General features: G+C 37.2%; 1 protein-coding gene across 1 annotated transcript; it reads right to left on the bottom strand.

The window, feature by feature from the left end:
- Positions 1–1659: 1659 nt before the first annotated feature.
- On the bottom strand, positions 1660–17160 carry LOC120309734 (vomeronasal type-2 receptor 26-like). The gene is made up of 5 exons (XM_039347257.1): positions 16189–17160; positions 7964–8191; positions 7053–7179; positions 5477–6344; positions 1660–1693 (listed from the first exon to the last, which is right to left on the bottom strand). Exons 1-5 carry the CDS (start codon positions 17158–17160, stop codon positions 1660–1662), a joined length of 2229 nt encoding a protein of 742 aa, XP_039203191.1.
- Positions 17161–17281: the final 121 nt, after the last annotated feature.

Here is a 17281-nt window from a genome sequence, read left to right as displayed (position 1 = left end):
CCATGAATTTAATGCCAAGTAACTCAGTCCCTTTTTTGATGGATGCAAACAATCTCTATTGTACAATTTTTCATCTCACCAGTGCAGACATTGTGACTAATATAACCAAAGCCTTCTGCTTCACACCACTCCTTTAGCCACACATTGAACTCCACTATACAATGGCTTTTTTTCTTTTTTTTCCCCCTTATTTTTAGGTAAAAGTAAAAGGTTTACTTGAAAAGGTAAACCTATTCTACTAAGTTCCTGCCCCAAGCTCTGGAAATCATTCTGCATAGAGAATACATCTCTTTGGGACAGCATCAACATCACAGTCCTTACTGGTATTCTTGACTGTCTTAAAAAATGCCTCTTGTTTCTGCTGGCAGAAGCACCTGGCAGACACCTGACCTCTTTCGAAATATCCCCATTCTTTCCTAAATTGACTTCCCTTACAATTGAACCACCAACCAGAAGGTGGCTTCTCTTTTTAGATACCTTGCTCTTCTTGTATGACTGATGTGTAATACCTGATTCACACTTTCCCCTATTCAAAACAAGTACATTTCATCTCTCCTGCCATTTGAGTTATCATCATCATCACAACCAGCTTGACTTGCCACCTTCATATCCCTATTAAGGTCAACAAGGGCACTGTATCTGTTATGTAGGGACACAGCGAAAGCTTTGTATTTGTGGTTCATGACTCTCACCCTTCCAGATTCCATGGTTGTCCATATTACCCTTCTCCTACAGGAGGGGCAGAACAGAACTGCTGAGCTGGAAACCTAATTTCTGCCTGAAGAGCACAGACTAGAGACTTTAGAGATTTGACAACCGTTTGTGTGAAATAATGTAGGGGATTGGACTTGAAGAAATCCAAGGTCCCTTTCAACTCTATTATTCTGTTATCATCATTGTTGACAATTGCCATCCAAGGAAATGTAAATTTTTCTAAACATAAAATTTTCCTGTGTCTACAAGATTAAATTCCAATGACATCATTTTTTATTATTCTTACACATATTCTTACTCTTAGACAGTAACCACATATACTGACATGTACTGTGAATTTTTTTTCACCGTGTGCAGTTTGTATGCATGCATGTGTGGCTTGTTTGTACTTCTACCTTCCTTCAATTCTTTAATGCCCTTTGTACTAATGCCATTGGGGGAAAAGAGTTTTGTATTTCAGAAGCTACTTTGCAATCTTTGTTTTTTTTTTTTTTTTTTTTGGAACAGAAAAGTGAGATGATTTTCCTCATTTACTTTAAACTAAATAAGATTCTGCACAAGTTACAATATCTTACAGTTAATAAAGCTTCATTTCTTCACTTTTCCCTCTTTGATCACTCCACATACTAAAGATAAATTCCCTTATCTAAAGTGAACTAATCTGCAAAAACAGAGAGTATGATTGTTTGTATCTTAGTTCTGTTATAGTAATACCAGAATATTATAAGAAGACTGGAATAAAAAGGCTTCAAATGACACTTCTCTATATACTACTCAGCAAATGATATTTTGAAGATAGGTAGAAGCACTGATATTATTAGCCTGATGTTCTGATAAATTATCATAAACTATTATAAATGGTTTATGAGTCATAAACCAAACACTAGTAGAAGCATATATAGATTTGATGCAGTGTGTGAAACATATATAGATTTGATGCAGTTTCTATTCAGTAGCCAACTTCTGACACTTCAAAGAAAGAGAAAACTAATTAATAGAAAACTCTCAATGAAATTGTGGGTATGAAAATTTTCAAAGACATTTCATTATAATCCGGCTGCTTAACTCTTTTTCTCACAATTATTTTGAATTTACTAGTCTGAAGAGAAAAAAAAATAGAATTCCTTACATCACTTCATTGATCAATGTCCGAGAGGGATCTTCTGTGAAGGAGGGGCTGTTGTGAAAGAAAAAGGCTTGAGAGACAATTGCCCCAAAGATAACATTTCCTGGCTGAGCAAAGTGATGGGGTATAGGAAGTGGGTCATCAGGTATGCTACAATTGATAGCATATGTTTTCCATGTAATGCAGAATAGGAACACAAGAAACGTCATTGCTATCAACTCCATCCTATTATTGACAATTTCCATCCAGAGAAAGATAAATGTCCCTATACAAAAATATATACTATCTATATACCATTAAACTATATGACATTGTTTTTTCATTATCCTTACATATATGGTCTCTAAGAAAGTTGCCATAGTACTCCAAAGAAAAAGGAGAGGGGAGAAGAAAAAAAAAAGAGAACAAATTACAGAAACTATTAGGAATTAAATAGAGATAAAACAACTTGGAACTGAAATGAAGATTAAAATAGATATCATTCAAATGATAGCTCTCTATACTCTATTCAACAAATTATATGTTGAAGATAGGTAAAAGTACTCATACTAGGTTGACTTTCTGAAAATTGAGTTTAATAAGGAACCTATAATTTGGACCTTTGGGGAAATAATCAAGTCCTCTCCAATTCTCAATATTTTTTACATCTCTCCTGAGAAAAGGGCTTGAAAGTGCCATGAGCCTTTTTTTAATCAAGTTTCCTGATATACACACAAGTCAAACTTCATGTACAATAAATTGATAGCAGTGATTAAAACAGAAAAGTATTCTAGGTAAATCTGGTATACTGAATTCATTTTCATGCATACATTAATCACCCTAAGTTGCCCGTCAAAATCAAAGAAATCTTTTGGTAATTTGCCTTGAGTGATTTTAATATTCATTTGAGAATTTCTGCCCAATTGTGGGTAATCACTGAATTCCAATCCCCCATCAAACACCAACTTTCATAAGAAAATCTGTTAATTCTTTATAGATTGTTTATAAAATACTACTCTGTGATCAGTTGGGGCTTAATTCCCAGTATCAAAATCTTAGTTCTGTGTAAATTAACTTCCATCCCTTTATATGCTACATGATGAAAGGTGTAATTTGTTTCATCCATTTAATGACTACTGAGATAGATCTTCAGAAAATGAAATTAAGCACAATCAGGGCAAGCTTTTTAAAAAAATTACTAGACAGAGCATTTGATAGATTTTGGGGGGCCAAAAAGGCTGTGCAAGAGAATTTGATTAGAAAGATATAAGTTGCTTTCAAGATTTAATATGATACGGATTTCAAAAGAGGTCCAGAAGCACGCCTTTGCACTGATTAAATGTTCTTACAGTCAGGAAATTTCTCCTTCATTCTAGATTGGATCTCTTTTTAAAGATCTTCTACCCATAACTTCTTTCCTGCCCTCAGGTAATTTGGAGAATAAATTGACTCCGTCTTCTCTGTGACAGCCCCTCAAGTAGTTCAAGACACTACTTGAACTACTTGAACTCCTAGTCATTCTCTTTGTTAGACTAGACATACTTTTCATCATATGGTTTAGCCTCCAGACGGCTTATCATTTTTGTTACTCTTCACTCTTTCTTACTTCACAACTTCTATTTTATAATGTGGTGTCCAGAATTGGACAAATTATTCCAAGTGTGGTTCTCACTAGTGCAATATAAAGTAGTACCATGAACTGTCCCTGTGTTGATGCAACCTAAGACTGCATTAGCTTCTTTGGCAGCTGCAGCACACTGCTGGCTCATACTTAACTGGTGTTCTACTAAGACACCTACATCTCTCCAGGTATCATCTATTCTGTATTTGTGTATTTGATTTCTCTTACCTAAGTGTATGACCTTACTTTAGTCATCATTGAATTGCATTTTCTTAGATAGAGCCCTGTGTTCAACTCTGTCAATGTCTTTCTGTATCTTGAGTCTATCATATAAGATATTAGTGATTTCTCCCCATCTTGGTGTTTTCTGCAGATTTTATAATTTTCCCTTCTATCCCCTCATCTAGATCTGTTATGAAGATGTTGAAGTGTACTGGGTCTAAGACAGAACCTTGAGGTATCTATGCTATGATGTTATGACAAATATGAATTGTATGTTGTTTCAAAATAACAATATTAAAACACGGAATAAAATTACAGATATGTTAAGATGGAAAACTATAAATATTATTGCTGGGAAGAATTGCTGTACTAAAAATGAATGTTTGTTTAGTACAATGTTCCCTTTTTTATTATTACTACCTATTTATTGTACCTGAAGCCCAACTTGCATATTTCTTAGGAAGTTTGATGAAAAAAAATGGGTCATGGCTCTTTCAAAAGTGAAAGTTAAGATAGCATGGCATGGCATAGCATAGCATAGCATAGCATAAGATAGCATAGGATAAGGTTAGATGGGAAAAGCTGTGGTTTTGAATTTGGAAAAAGTGAATTGGAAATTACATTGTGTGCTAATGATGAACATGAGGTTCATCATTAGGGATGAGGTTTACAAAAGGTTGTGGAAACTGAATTTGCAGTGTTAAGGACTGCATGATTGAATGGGTAAATTGTGGCTATAATGATTGACCAATAGGAAAATATGTGGATGTGTAGAATGACCTTTATATTGAATTATAATCTGAAAGAAAATTGCTATAAAATGATGAATCATTGGATTGAAAAATTGTCAAAGATCTATAAAGGAATTTCAAATATATGCTGGAAATGTAATTATAAAAAAGGTATTTTTAACACCTCTAGTGGACCTATGACAAAGCAAAGAAATATTGGGATCAGATTTTTATCCTAATTTGGAAGATTTTTAAAATAAATATAAAACTGAAGACAAAAGTTTTCCTTTTAGCTTTAATGCCAAAGAGCTTAAAAAATGGAACTTTGTTATATATTCCACTCTTTGAAAGTAAACAAAGCACATTCCAATGAAGCTCAGTCTTGTTTCTCTAATTTAATGCCAATTGAAATAGATTTGAAATAGATTTTTATTACATGCTTATTTTGAACAGCAAAGCATACTTTGATTTTAATTAGGTTTTTAAAGTCATAGTTATTTTAAACCTCAAAGCATAATCCCACAACTTGGTTATTTCCCAGGTAGGCATCAAACATATTTTCAGTAAGAAGCACTTACCATATACAGAACTAATCAAGACTACTTTGAAGAAGCACATGATTTAGTTAAAATTAATATCTGTGCTTGGACTGAGAATTTATTTCAAAATTTGCATATTACATGACAAACAGGGAAATGGTATTACAATTAATATATAATCGAAGAAGGAATCTGGCCAAATAAACTATACCTTTAATGAACTACTATGAAAAACATATAAAATCTGAACATTCTCCAAAACATGCTCCAAACTTTTCCTTCAATGTCATTCACATTAACCTGGATAGGACACATCCATTCTTTGATCTTGAAACAGATATCCTTTTAAGAACTGTTTTCTCTATATCAAGTTTTATCTATAAATGAAGTTAAATCAAGGTCACGTAGATTTTTCCAAATTCTATCAAAGTAAGTTAATGTACAAAAAAACCCACAAAACAATTCACAATAATCTAAAGATGTTTCAATAACTCTGAATAAAAAAGACAGTTATGTTTCTTTCCTTATTAAATGTTCCTTTTTGTTCATCTCAGGTCTCAAAAGAATGATGTAGCATTTGGGGGCAAATATACAACCCAGTAAACCAGCACTGGAGGATAAGATAGAAAAGATCTCCACAGCTACCATGTATTTCCCCTTAGTGCTCAGGTAGGTTGGAACAAATGACAACCAAATGCTGCAAAAGACCAACATGCTGAAAGTGATGAACTTGGCCTCATTGAAACTGCTGGGCAGCTTCCTGGCTTGGAAAGCAATGTTAAAGCTGACACTAGCCAGGAAGCCCATGTAACCCAGGACACAGTAAAACATGATCACTGAGCCCTCATTGCATTCCATTATGATTTCTCCCTTCAGTGAGTACAGGTCTGTATCTGGGAAAGGGGGAGAGATACTCAGCCAAAGAGTGCAAATTCCCACCTGAATGAAAGAACCTGAAAGAACAATAGAATTGGCAAGTCCTTTCCCTATCCATTTCCTCATTCTGGAGCTTGGTTTGGTTGCCATAAATGCCAGAATCACAGTCATGGTTTTTGCCAATACAGACGAAAGGGCCACTGAGAAGATAATGCCAAAAGTCATTTGCCGGAGAAGACAGGTTATCTTTTCAGGTCTTCCCATGAAGAGGAAGGAGCAGAGGAAGCAGAGGAGAAGGGAGAGGAGGAGGATACAAGTGAGGCTCCAGTTATTGGCTTTAACAATTGGAGTCTCTCGATGCATCCAAAAGATTCCAAGCACAAAGACTGAAATCAAAGAGAAAACAATAGCGATTGTAATAAAGAGGATTCCTAAAGGTTCTTTATAAGAGAGATACGTAAACATTTTGGGGATACATTGATTTTGGATATTGTTAGGATATTCATTTTCTGGACATTTCATGCAGACATCCATATCTGGAAAAAAGAAAAAAGAAGATATCCTTGCAACATACCAAACTTTCAGTATAGAATATATAGAGTACAATTTATGTTGATACAAGTTACCTATTTTGCAAAGAGAGGATAGCAATTCTCTTTTTTTTAATGCAAAATCATATATCAGTCTCATAATATAGATCCTTCATGATGTACAGAGGGTGTTGCTTGAAAATCAAAAGCAAATAAAAGTATTTCCTGTCCCCTTTGTTCATTTGTAAAATCAGGTAATTACTAGTACACTCTTAAGCAGTGCTTTTTTTGTTAAAAAAAAAAAGGTGCCAGAACTCACACATGCCATACAACCCGCCTTGCCTACCCTACAAGATTCCATCCCAAAAAGGTGCTGGAACTTTGTTCTGGGTGTTCTATGACAAAAAAGCCCTGCTCTTAAGTGCCATTCCAATTTGGACTAGCAATATTTGCAGCTCCATAGACAGGTTTGTATAAATAAATATTATAAATACTTGGTACTAATAGATCAAGTTGATATGGTATTTTAATGAATGAATGAACAAGAAATTGGAGGACCCTATTTTGTCTAAGCTATAGAAATTGAGGAAGACAGAGTGAAAGAAGAGAGAATATTATTGGGGGAGGGTCTTTATCTTGTTTTGTTCCAAACAAGCAAACAAACAGATGCACTGGTCTGATCAATCAAAAGTAAAGTAAGTCATTTTGTCTTACCTATTTCATCAGAGATCTGCCCTTCTGAACATGACACACAATCATAACAACAAAATTTCTCTCCTTCCTTCTTCTTTCTGCTGGAGCCTGGGTAGCAGTGGTCATTGCACACAGAAATAGGAAGCCCCTGAACAGTAAAAGGTATGAGAGAATTAGAGAATAAAATACCTGCATTAATAGAACTTTCCAAAACAGAAACCCACAGATGGGATGAAGAGGCAGAAGAAAATGAAAATGAGAAAACTTGAGTTAATGAGAAGGAATTGGCATTGACTTCTTTGGATGTTCTAGCAGAAGACCTGTATGGCAGAAAGTTATGTTTTCATAGGATCTGGCACATGTTTGGATTAGTCAAACAGAATGTGGCACTACAGGAAATCCCCAATTTACAACCACAATATGGTGCATGATTGTTAAGTCAACTGCATGTTTGTTAAGAAAATTGATTCTGATAAATGGGCATTTTCTTTTGCTGAAAATTAACTAAAAACTCTGCAAATCATGGTTATATGACATGCAACTGTTCATTAATCTGAGTCAATTGTCACATGCCCAAAATATGAACATGTAACAACAAAGGAAGCGGCAGGCTCTCCTTTGAAAACAGGTCACAAATAGCTTTTTTTTCAGTCCCTTGTAAATTTGAAGAGTTGTTAAATGAACAGTTGTATGTCTAAGGCTATCTGTATTTACATTGGCAATTTATAAACACAATTGGAAGCATTTGCCTTAAGCTTCCTGTGGACATATTAATGCTCAATTGCATATGCAGAATATGTTATATGTCATCATCTTGAAAGCTTCCAAAAGACCAAAATATGATTTTCTTCAATTACTGAAATTTATTTGACAATTGCTCCAAAGAGTGTTTTACTTTTGTTATTAGTTGAGAATCTGCAGCTTCTTCTCACCTGGTTAAAGCTTCTGTGCCATACAATTTGATTGTCATTAAGAGTTAATTCTCTGCCTGATGGAGCCTGAGGTTCCAGTGTTCCAACTTTGACTCGAGAAATGGAATTATTGTGGAAAGTAATCCAGTTTGCAACATCAAAACTCGTAATCAATTCTCTGTTTTCATCAAATGCAATAGAGTCTCCCATACTGTTGTTGTATACAATGCTTTGCAAGAAAGAATGAAACTGTATTTTTTAAAAAAAATTAAAGAAATTAACAGCAAGAGTTTGAAATCATAACTCCATAAAATTATTTCAAGCTGAACTATCCTGCTTTGAAAAATGCAAAGGAAAATTGAGGGTATCTTCAATTCAATGTTAACTGCTGTCTGAGCAAGATTCAGTAATTCCTTTGGCAAGATGTGCAGAATTGGCTTGTCATTACATTCTTTCTAGGACTGAGAGAGAGTGATAGCCTAAGGTCACCAGCTGGATTTGTGCCTAATAAGGAGTAGAAGGAACATCTCCTTATTTATAGCCCAGTGTCTTAACCACCACATCAAACTGTTTGTTATCATGTATATTTCATATTTTATAATCACAGTGTCTCTCTTTCAGGTCATTAACATATTAGCCCTTTTTTTTCAAAATACTGAATATAGTTGTTATCTTTAAGGCAAAATGCTTTTGAGTATGCTACACAAATTATGACAAATATCTGCCTGCAAGAACTTTCAGGAACATAGGGAAATTAACTCGCAAAGATATAATTAGAAAACCTGCAGGTTTTTAGCTGCATAGAATCTGAATGCACTTCAGAATGGATACTCAAATGGTGTTTCTCAAATTCCACAACAAAGTGGTCAGTCCTCATTGACACAGGTCATCTACAATTGGTAACCAACCCTCAATCTTAGAAGACAAGGTTTTACCTTTTCTATATTCTTAACATCCAAAATAACACATAAATAAAACTTAATATATTATTTTTCCAACTCTACTAAATCACTTCCTAGCATGCCATGTTCTCAATGGCTCTTAGAATCCAAAACAAATTAACATGTAAAAATAGGAAAAATAACAGTTTGGCATTCGACAAGAGGGGTGGAAGAAGTTGGGGCTCCGGCTTCTTAGCCTGATTTTGTTCTGCCCGATGACCCCAAGGGATTGGAAAGTTGCCCTGGAGGGACAATGAAGAAGGAGGGATGACTCAGGAGTCCGGACCATACAGTGGTCGGTCCAGACAGACTGAAGAAATCCTCTAAAAGGACGGAGAAAAGGCTGCCTGCTAAGCCCAGGCAGCCCAAGTTGTCACCAGCTGGAAGAAAAGCAAGGAGCCATGGTGCTCCGCTAAACAGATGATTGTCAACAGCATGCTGAAACTGGGTGAGCCTGCTCTTTTTCCTTTTCCTTTTGGACTTAAGAATGTTGATCTCCTGATTGGGAAGAGCTATAAAGTAAAGACCCCAGAAGGACTAGGGAAGAAGAGAGTTAAAAGAGGTTAGCAACTACAGAAGGGGGAAGGATTTTAAGGAATATAAAAGAACTCTTAAAAACTGAACATAGACTGACTCAAAGAAAGACTACTTAACCTACAGAATGTGGAAAACATTTTTAGATATAATTTCAAGGGTAAATAACCTATAAAGAACTTTAAAAAAAAACTTTTTGATAATCTTTCAAAACCAGATATTGACAAAACAATGTATGAGGACATCTAGTGGTGAAAGAAGATACTATAGTAACATTAAATAATACAAGAATCTGAAAGTGTTTGACCTTGAAACAACACCGGGTGTAAACAAAGTGCCTTTGTGTGAGTTTACAAGTGAAAAGACTTTCTACAATTATATTTGTTGACTCTGGATATAACCAAAACAGGAATTACTTGGAGACAGCAGACATTTTACATCTGAGATTCGACTGGAGAATTTGGATTTGGCCTAAAGAAGTTGGCTCGTTCTTTTTGGCTGGATTTTAGCCTAAGATAGTTGGCTTTTTTCTTGTTTTATTTTGTTTTCTCTCATTGAGATATTGGATTTAATCTAAAGTAGTTCGCTCTTTTCATGCTTGAACACTGGGCACTAACTAACAAAATGAAATTCAATGGTGAAAAAAGCAAGGTTCTACATTTAGGCAAGAAAAACCAAATGCACAAGTACAGCATAGGTGGCACCATGCTCAATAGTAGTAACTGTGAGAGGGACCTCGGAGTCCTAGTAGACAATCACCTAAATATGAGCCAGCAGTGTGCTGCAGCTGCCAAAAAGGCCAACACAGTGCTAGACTGCATTAACAGAGGGATAGAATCAAGATCACGTGAAGTATTAATACCATCTACAATGCCTTGGTAATGCCACACTTGGAATACTGCATCCAGTTTTGGTCACCATGATGTAAAAAAGATGTTGAGACTCTAGAAAGAGTACAGAGAAGAGCAACAAAGATGATTAGGGGACTGGAAGCTAAAACATGTAAGGAACGGTTGCTAGAATTAGGTATGTCTAGTTTAACGAAGAGAAGGACAAGGGGGGACATGATAACAGTATTCCAATATCTCAGGGGCTGCCATAAAGAAGAGGGAATCAAGCTATTTTCCAAAGCACCTGAAGGCAGGACAAGAAGCAACGGGTGGAAACTAATCAGGGAGAGAAGCAACCTTGAACTAAGGAGAAACTTCCTGACAGTGAGAACAATTATGGTTTGGATTTTAGCCTAAGATAGTTGGCTGGAAAAATGAGTACATCAAACATCACCAGACTTATGAAAAAGATTTCCTCTGCACCCTCTGTTGGAACACCTAGCCCAACAATCCAGGGATCTATTGTAACAATGTTGCAGCATGAGAAAATAAGCACTGTTCAAAATGAGATGCAAACTACATTAAAATTGATTCAAGAATCAATGCAAAAAAATCATGAAGAAATGAAAAGTAACTTTGATAAATTAAACAAACAAATCTTGGACATAAAGACACAATTTGAAGTCCACCATCAAATGATTGTCAAAAATGAACAAAGAATTCAGAAAATGGAAAATAAATCAGATGATATTGACCAAAATTGGAAATACTAATGCAAGAAAATGGAAAATTACAACAAGCAAACCAAAATCCAGAAGACGCAGTGACAATCTTAGAAATGGAGAAAGCATAACACTACTTAAGATTTCAAAATATTCCTGAAGACAGAGAAGAAAATAGAGCAGCTGTGATTATTGATGTCCTGGCTGAGGCTTTGAAAGCAGACAGAGCAGAGATGCAAGTGGAGATAGATGAAATATTTCAAATGAATTCAAGCTACAAGGAAATACAAACTACCCAGAGAAGTACATGTGAGATTTATAAAGAAAACAACAAGAGATAAAATACTGAGAAAAGTTAGAGATGAACCATTACAATACAAAAATAAAGAAATTGTGGTCTTAATAATAATAATAGTAAAGTTGGAAGGGACCTTGGAGGTCATTACTCCAACCTCCTGCTCAGGCAGGAAACCCTGTACCATTTCAGACAAATGGCTGTCCAGTCTCTTCTTAAAAACCTCCAGTGTTGGCGCATTCACCGCTGGTTGTTCCACTGGTTAATTGTTCTAACTGTCATGAAGTTTCTCCTTAGTTCTAAGTTGCTTCTCTCCTTGCTTAGTTTCCACCTGTTGCTTCTTGTCCTGCCTTCAGGCACCTTGGAAAATAGCTTGACACCCTCTTCTTTGTGGCAGCCCCTGAGATATTGGAACACTGCTATCATGTCCCCCCTCAACCTTCTCTTCATTAAACTAGACATACCCAATTCCAGCAACCGTTCCTTATATGCTTTAGCCTCCAATCCCCTAATCATCTTTGTTGCTCTTCTCTGTACTCTTTCCAGAGTCTCAACATCTTTTTACATCGCAGTGACCAAAACTGGATGCAGTATTCCAAGTGTGGCCTTACCAAGACATTGTGAAGTGGTATTAACACTTCACGTGATCTTGATTCTATCCCTCTGTTAATGCAGCCTAGCACTGTGTTGGCCTTTTTGGCAGCTGCAGCACACTGCTGGTTCATATTTAGGTGATTGTCTACTAGGACTCCGAGGTCCTTCTCACAGTTACTACTATTGAGCAAGGTACCCCCTATGCTATACCTGTGCATTTGGTTTTTCTTGCCTAAATGTAGAACCTTGCTTTTTTCACCATTGAATTTCATTTTTTTAGATAGCGCCGAGTGTACAAATCTGTCCATATCCTTCTATATCTTAAGCCTGTCTTCTGGAGTGTTGGCTATTCCTGCCAGCTTGGTGTCGTCTGCAAATTTGATGAGTTCCCCATCTATCTCCTCATCCAAATCTTTGATATAGATATTGAAGAGCACTGGGCCCAGAACAGAGCCCTGGGGCACCCCACTACACACTTCCCTCCATCTAGATGCGGTTCCATTGAGGACTACATGCTGAGTATGGCCGGTCAGTCAACTATGGATCCATCTGGTGGTGGTGCTTTCTACCCCACATTTTTCTATCTTGTCAAATAGTAGGTTGTGATAAACTTTATCAAATGCCTTACTGAAGTCCAAATAAATTATATCCACAGCATTCCTCTGATCCACTAATTTTGTCACTTGGTCAAAGAATGCAATAAGGTTTGTCTGGCATGATCTATTTTTGATAGCCTTTAGTAATGACTTTGTTTGCCTCTAGGTGTTCGTTGATTCGTTGTTTGATTATCTTTTTCAGGATCTTCCCAGGTATTGAAGTCAGGCTGATAGGTCTGTAATTTCCTAGGTCCATTTTTTTTCCTTTTTTGTAGATGGGAACTACATCAGCTCTTTTCCAGTCCTCTGGTAGTTCCCCTTGTGGATCTTTGAAAAATATAGTTCAGTGGTTCTGAGATCACATCTGCCAGTTCCTTGAGAACCTTGGGGTGTAATCCATCTGGTCCTGGCGATTTGAACTCATCTAAGCTGGACAGGTGCTCACTTACCATTTTCTTGCCTATCTTAACTTACGTTTCTATTCTGTTTTTTATGGCACTATTTTTGATAGATTGGTCTGTTTTTTCCCTTTATGTAAAGACAGATGCAAAAAACAAGTTAAATAGTTCTGTTTTCTCCCTGTTGCTTGTCACCTTCTTGCCACTTTCACCCACTAATGGACCAATCATTTCCTTCACTTTTTTCTTGTTTTTTACATGTTGGAAGAAGCTTTTTTTGTTATGTTTGACTTTGGTCGCAAGCCTTAGTTCATTTTGAGCCTTGGCTTTCCTCACTTCATCTTTGGAGGCTCGGCTATTTGCTATTATTCTGACTTAGTTATGTGCCCCTCTTTCCACTTTCTATACTTGTCCTTTTTATCTTTCAATTTGTCAGAGAGTTCTTTATGCAGCCATGCTGGTTTCTTTTGAGAGCTGTTATTTTTCCTCTTTGTTGGTATTGTGCTAGACTATGCTTTTATTATCTCATTTTTCAAAATTTCCCAAGCTTCTTGAGTTGTTTTCCCCTGGAGGATTCTCATCCATGGAATCCTTCCCAAGCCCTCTCTAAGTTTATTGAAATTAGCTCTCTTGAAGTCCAAGACTCTAGTTTGACTATGTTCTATTGCTTGTGCTTCTATAATGTTGAATTCCAATATTGCATGATCACTTCCTCCCAGGGTTCCTATGGCTTCAACACCTTCTATCATTTCATCTCTGTCAGTGAGAATTAAATCCAAAATGGCTAATCCCCTAGTTCCCTTCTCTACGTTTTGGGAGACAAAGTTGTCTGCTAGGTTTGTTAAGAACCTATTTGATCTTCCACTTGGTGCAGAGTTTGTCTCCCAGTTGATGTCAGGGTAGTTAAAGTCCCCCATTACTATTGTGATGTGCTTCCTACCTACTTTAGTTAGCTGACTAGCAAAAAGTCATCTATTTCCTCTTTTTGCCTTCTTATGGCAATGTCATTTTTCCCTTTTTATATTGACCCAAATGCATTAGAATACAAAAATAAAGAAATTGTGGTCTTAAAGCAGATACCCAAGAGAATAAGAGATACTCAAAGACAATATCATTTCTTAACTACAAAGCTGATTGTAAAAGGCATAAATTTTAGATGGTTAATGCCAGAAGAGATTTTAATCAACTGGAATAATACAAGATACCATTTGGATTCAGTATGGAAAGCAGAAGATTTTGATGAAAGAACCCGAACATTCTTAGATGAAGGAGTGCATCATCAACAAGAGGAGAGAAAAGATCAGAAACAAATAAAAGAAGCAACTGAAGAAGCAATTATACAAAAAGGAGAACAGAAAGATAAATCTAATCAAGAGAGTGAAGGAATTGCCAGAGAACAGAGGATCACAAGATCAACTAGACCTAAATATAAGTAACTGAAATGGAGAAAGAAAACAGATTTTTTTTCAGTGAATATAAATGGACTAAACTCCCCATCAAAAAGAAACATTTTTTTAGAAAACTACAGAAATTAAATATAGATATAATGTTTTGCAAAAGACACATATAAAAAAATAATATTATAAGCTGTTGGAATACCCAAAATTGGAAAACTTAATTTTGTATCAGCACAATAGAAAAAAGAGGTGTTGCTATATATATATTAAAGAGAGAATAGATTCTGAAATGATTTATTCAGATGAAGAAGGAAGAATTGTGATGGTAGAAATATACTTACATCAAAAACAAACATTGTTAGTAGTAATCTACGCACCAGATAATAACCAGGAAGAATTCTATCAAAATCTCCATAGAAAAATAATAGAAATGAAGTACAAAAATATTTGTTTAGTAGGAAACTTTAATGTGATGATGGATGGGACATTAGACAATAAAAGTAGTAAAACAAGAAAAACTGGAAGAAGAAGAAAAAGATTACCTAACCTTTTTTTAGTATGATAGAAGAAATTGGAGTACAAGATGTTTGGAGGGAAATTAATCCAGGAAAATTACATTATACATTTTATTTGAACAGTCAAAAATCTTGGTCCAGAATCAATATGATCTGGATGACATCTGAACTGAGGATAAATATGCAGGAAATTGAGATAGAACCAGGTACATGGGCAGACCATAACCCTTTAAAAGTGATGTGGAGAGGAATACAAAAAAAAAAAAAATCAAGATGGACTTTGAACCAATCTATATTAAAAGAAAGAGAATTTATAGAACTAGCAAAAAAAGAAAACAAAAAAGAAGATACAATATTACAAAATGTATGGGATACAGCCAAAGAATACTTTAGAGGTATAGCTATAACATAAATGGCAAAAAAACAGAAAAGACAGCAGTATGTACTATTAAAAGAAAAATTTGGAAAACTAGAATCAGAACTGCAAATGAATCTGCAAAAAAACATTCTGAAAAGAGAAATGGAAGCAATAAAATACAAACTAAATCTGTTGGATTCAGAAAAATTGGCAGGCAAATAAAAAGAGCAAAAGGGGCGTTGTCTTACCTGAACGCCTTTTCTCAGCATGATGATGGAGAATCCACAAATGGGTTGTCTTAATCTTCCTGCTCCAAAAAGACTAAGTCTGAAGTGTAGATACGCCTCTGCTGTGCCATCGCACCCCAGTTTGAGACTAAGGCGATACATAGACATTAATCCGACGTGTGTGCTTTTCTAACACTGGAACCAGGGCCAAATGACCCTAGATGGGAGGGAGTGGATTCTCCATCATCATGCTGAGAAAAGGCGTTCAGGTAAGACAACGCCCTTTCTCCAGCATGATTGGATGGAGAATCCACAAATGGGACATACCAAAGCCCTGTGTCCCTAAAGGGGGGAATTAGTTTGGGCCTGGGTCTCGCTAGATGACAACATGTGTTGTAACACCCTGCGACCAAAGGAGGCATCTGAAGAGGCATATTTGTCAATTTTATAATGACGAACAAGGGCGAGGACCATGTAGCCGCCCTGCAAATCTCTCCTATAGATGCCTGGATCACCCAAGCTGCCAAAGTGGTGGCGCCCCGGGTGGAATGGACCGTGATATGCCTAGGAACTGTTAGTGATTGTGCCTTGTATGCTAGGGTGATGCAGGCCCTAATCCATCTTCCTATTGTCGAGGAAGACACCTTCTGGCCCATGGATGAAGGTTGAAAGGACACAAACAATGCTTTGGATTTATAGAAGGCTGAAGTCCGTTTGATGTAATGTTGCAGAGCCCTGCGAACGTCAAGCGTGTGCCACTGTTTTTCAAGGCCATGGCATGGGATAGGGCAGAAATTTGGTAAAACTACCTCCTGGGATCTATGGTACAAGGAATTTACCTTGGGAATAAAGGAAGGGTCAAATCTGAGGGTTACCCTGTCTGTATGGAAAGTGCACATGTCCTCCCTGATGGAAAGAGCGGCCAGTTCCAAAATTCGCCTGGCTGACATAACCACCACAAGGAATGCCACCTTCATATATAATAGTTTAAGCAAACATGTGGCAATAGGTTCAAGTGGTGGTGAAACGAGGGCCTGTAAGACCTGGTGTAGGTCCCATGAAGGGTAACGATGCACCGTCGGTGGCTTGGCATTGGTCGCTCCCTTTAAAAAGGAATGAACCATAGGGTGGTGTGTCAAGGGAGTGGCATTGTCACATGTGAGTATCGTGGCAAGAACTGTGACCTGTCTACAGATGGTGTTCGGGGATAATCCCTTATCCAACCCATCCATCAGAAATTCCAATATAATCGGAACAGAGATACCTGAGAGTTCCAACTTATGACCCGAATACCAAGTGCAGAAACTTCTCCATGTGGCATCATATATCCTATTCGTCGAGGGGCGCCTGGATTGTTGAATCATGGTTATCACCCTCGACGAATATGAGTCTCGGCTCAAGGCCTGCCTCTCAAGTGCCAAACGGTTACCTGGAGCCACTGCAGGTCCAGGTGCTGGAGTTTCCCCCTGAGTGAGGGAAATACGACCTGCTGGGATCCTCCACGGAGGGGAGACTCCATCAGGTCGGCAAACCATGGACGTCTCGGCCAATGCGGTGCAATCAGGAGGATCTCCGCCTGTTCGTGTAAGGTCTTGCGGATCGTAGCAGGAAGGAGTGGCAAGGGAGGAAAGGCATAAAGCAGTTCCCTGGGCCAGGGGCTGCAGAGGGCATCTGTCCCTTCTGTTGTCGGAAATGGGAACCTGGAAAAGAATCTCAGGAGTTGGGAGTTGGTTGGGGAAGCAAAAAGGTCTAAGGTTGGGGAACCAAACCTGTTCACGATCTCCCTGAATACTCCCGGGTCCAGTCGCCATTTGGCATGGTCCACAGTGGCTCTGCTTAATGAGTCCGCCTGTTGATTGTTCACTCCGGATATGTGTTCTGCCCCGATGGAAGCAAGATTCAACTCTGCCCAAGACCCCAACAATTGGGCCT

This window comes from Crotalus tigris, unplaced genomic scaffold (genome assembly GCF_016545835.1).
Source record: "Crotalus tigris isolate CLP2741 ecotype Arizona unplaced genomic scaffold, ASM1654583v1 scf7180000018058.1502924, whole genome shotgun sequence".
NCBI lineage: Eukaryota > Metazoa > Chordata > Lepidosauria > Squamata > Viperidae > Crotalus > Crotalus tigris.
This window is presented reverse-complemented; position numbering and strand designations above follow the sequence as displayed.

Bases quoted from the DNA above. Each gene is read 5' to 3' on its own strand.
- LOC120309734 (XM_039347257.1), bottom strand. From the start codon at position 17,160: ATGGCGACTGGACCCGGGAGTATTCAGGGAGATCGTGAACAGGTTTGG. The intron at 8,192-16,188 runs GTAAATTCCTTG...TAAAAAATACAG, and splicing joins ACCCTTCCTTTATTCCCAAG to TTTCATTCTTTCTTGCAAAG. The intron at 1,694-5,476 runs CAAAAAGGAACA...TTAGTTTTCTCT, and splicing joins CTTTTGAGACCTGAGATGAA to TTCTTTGAAGTGTCAGAAGT.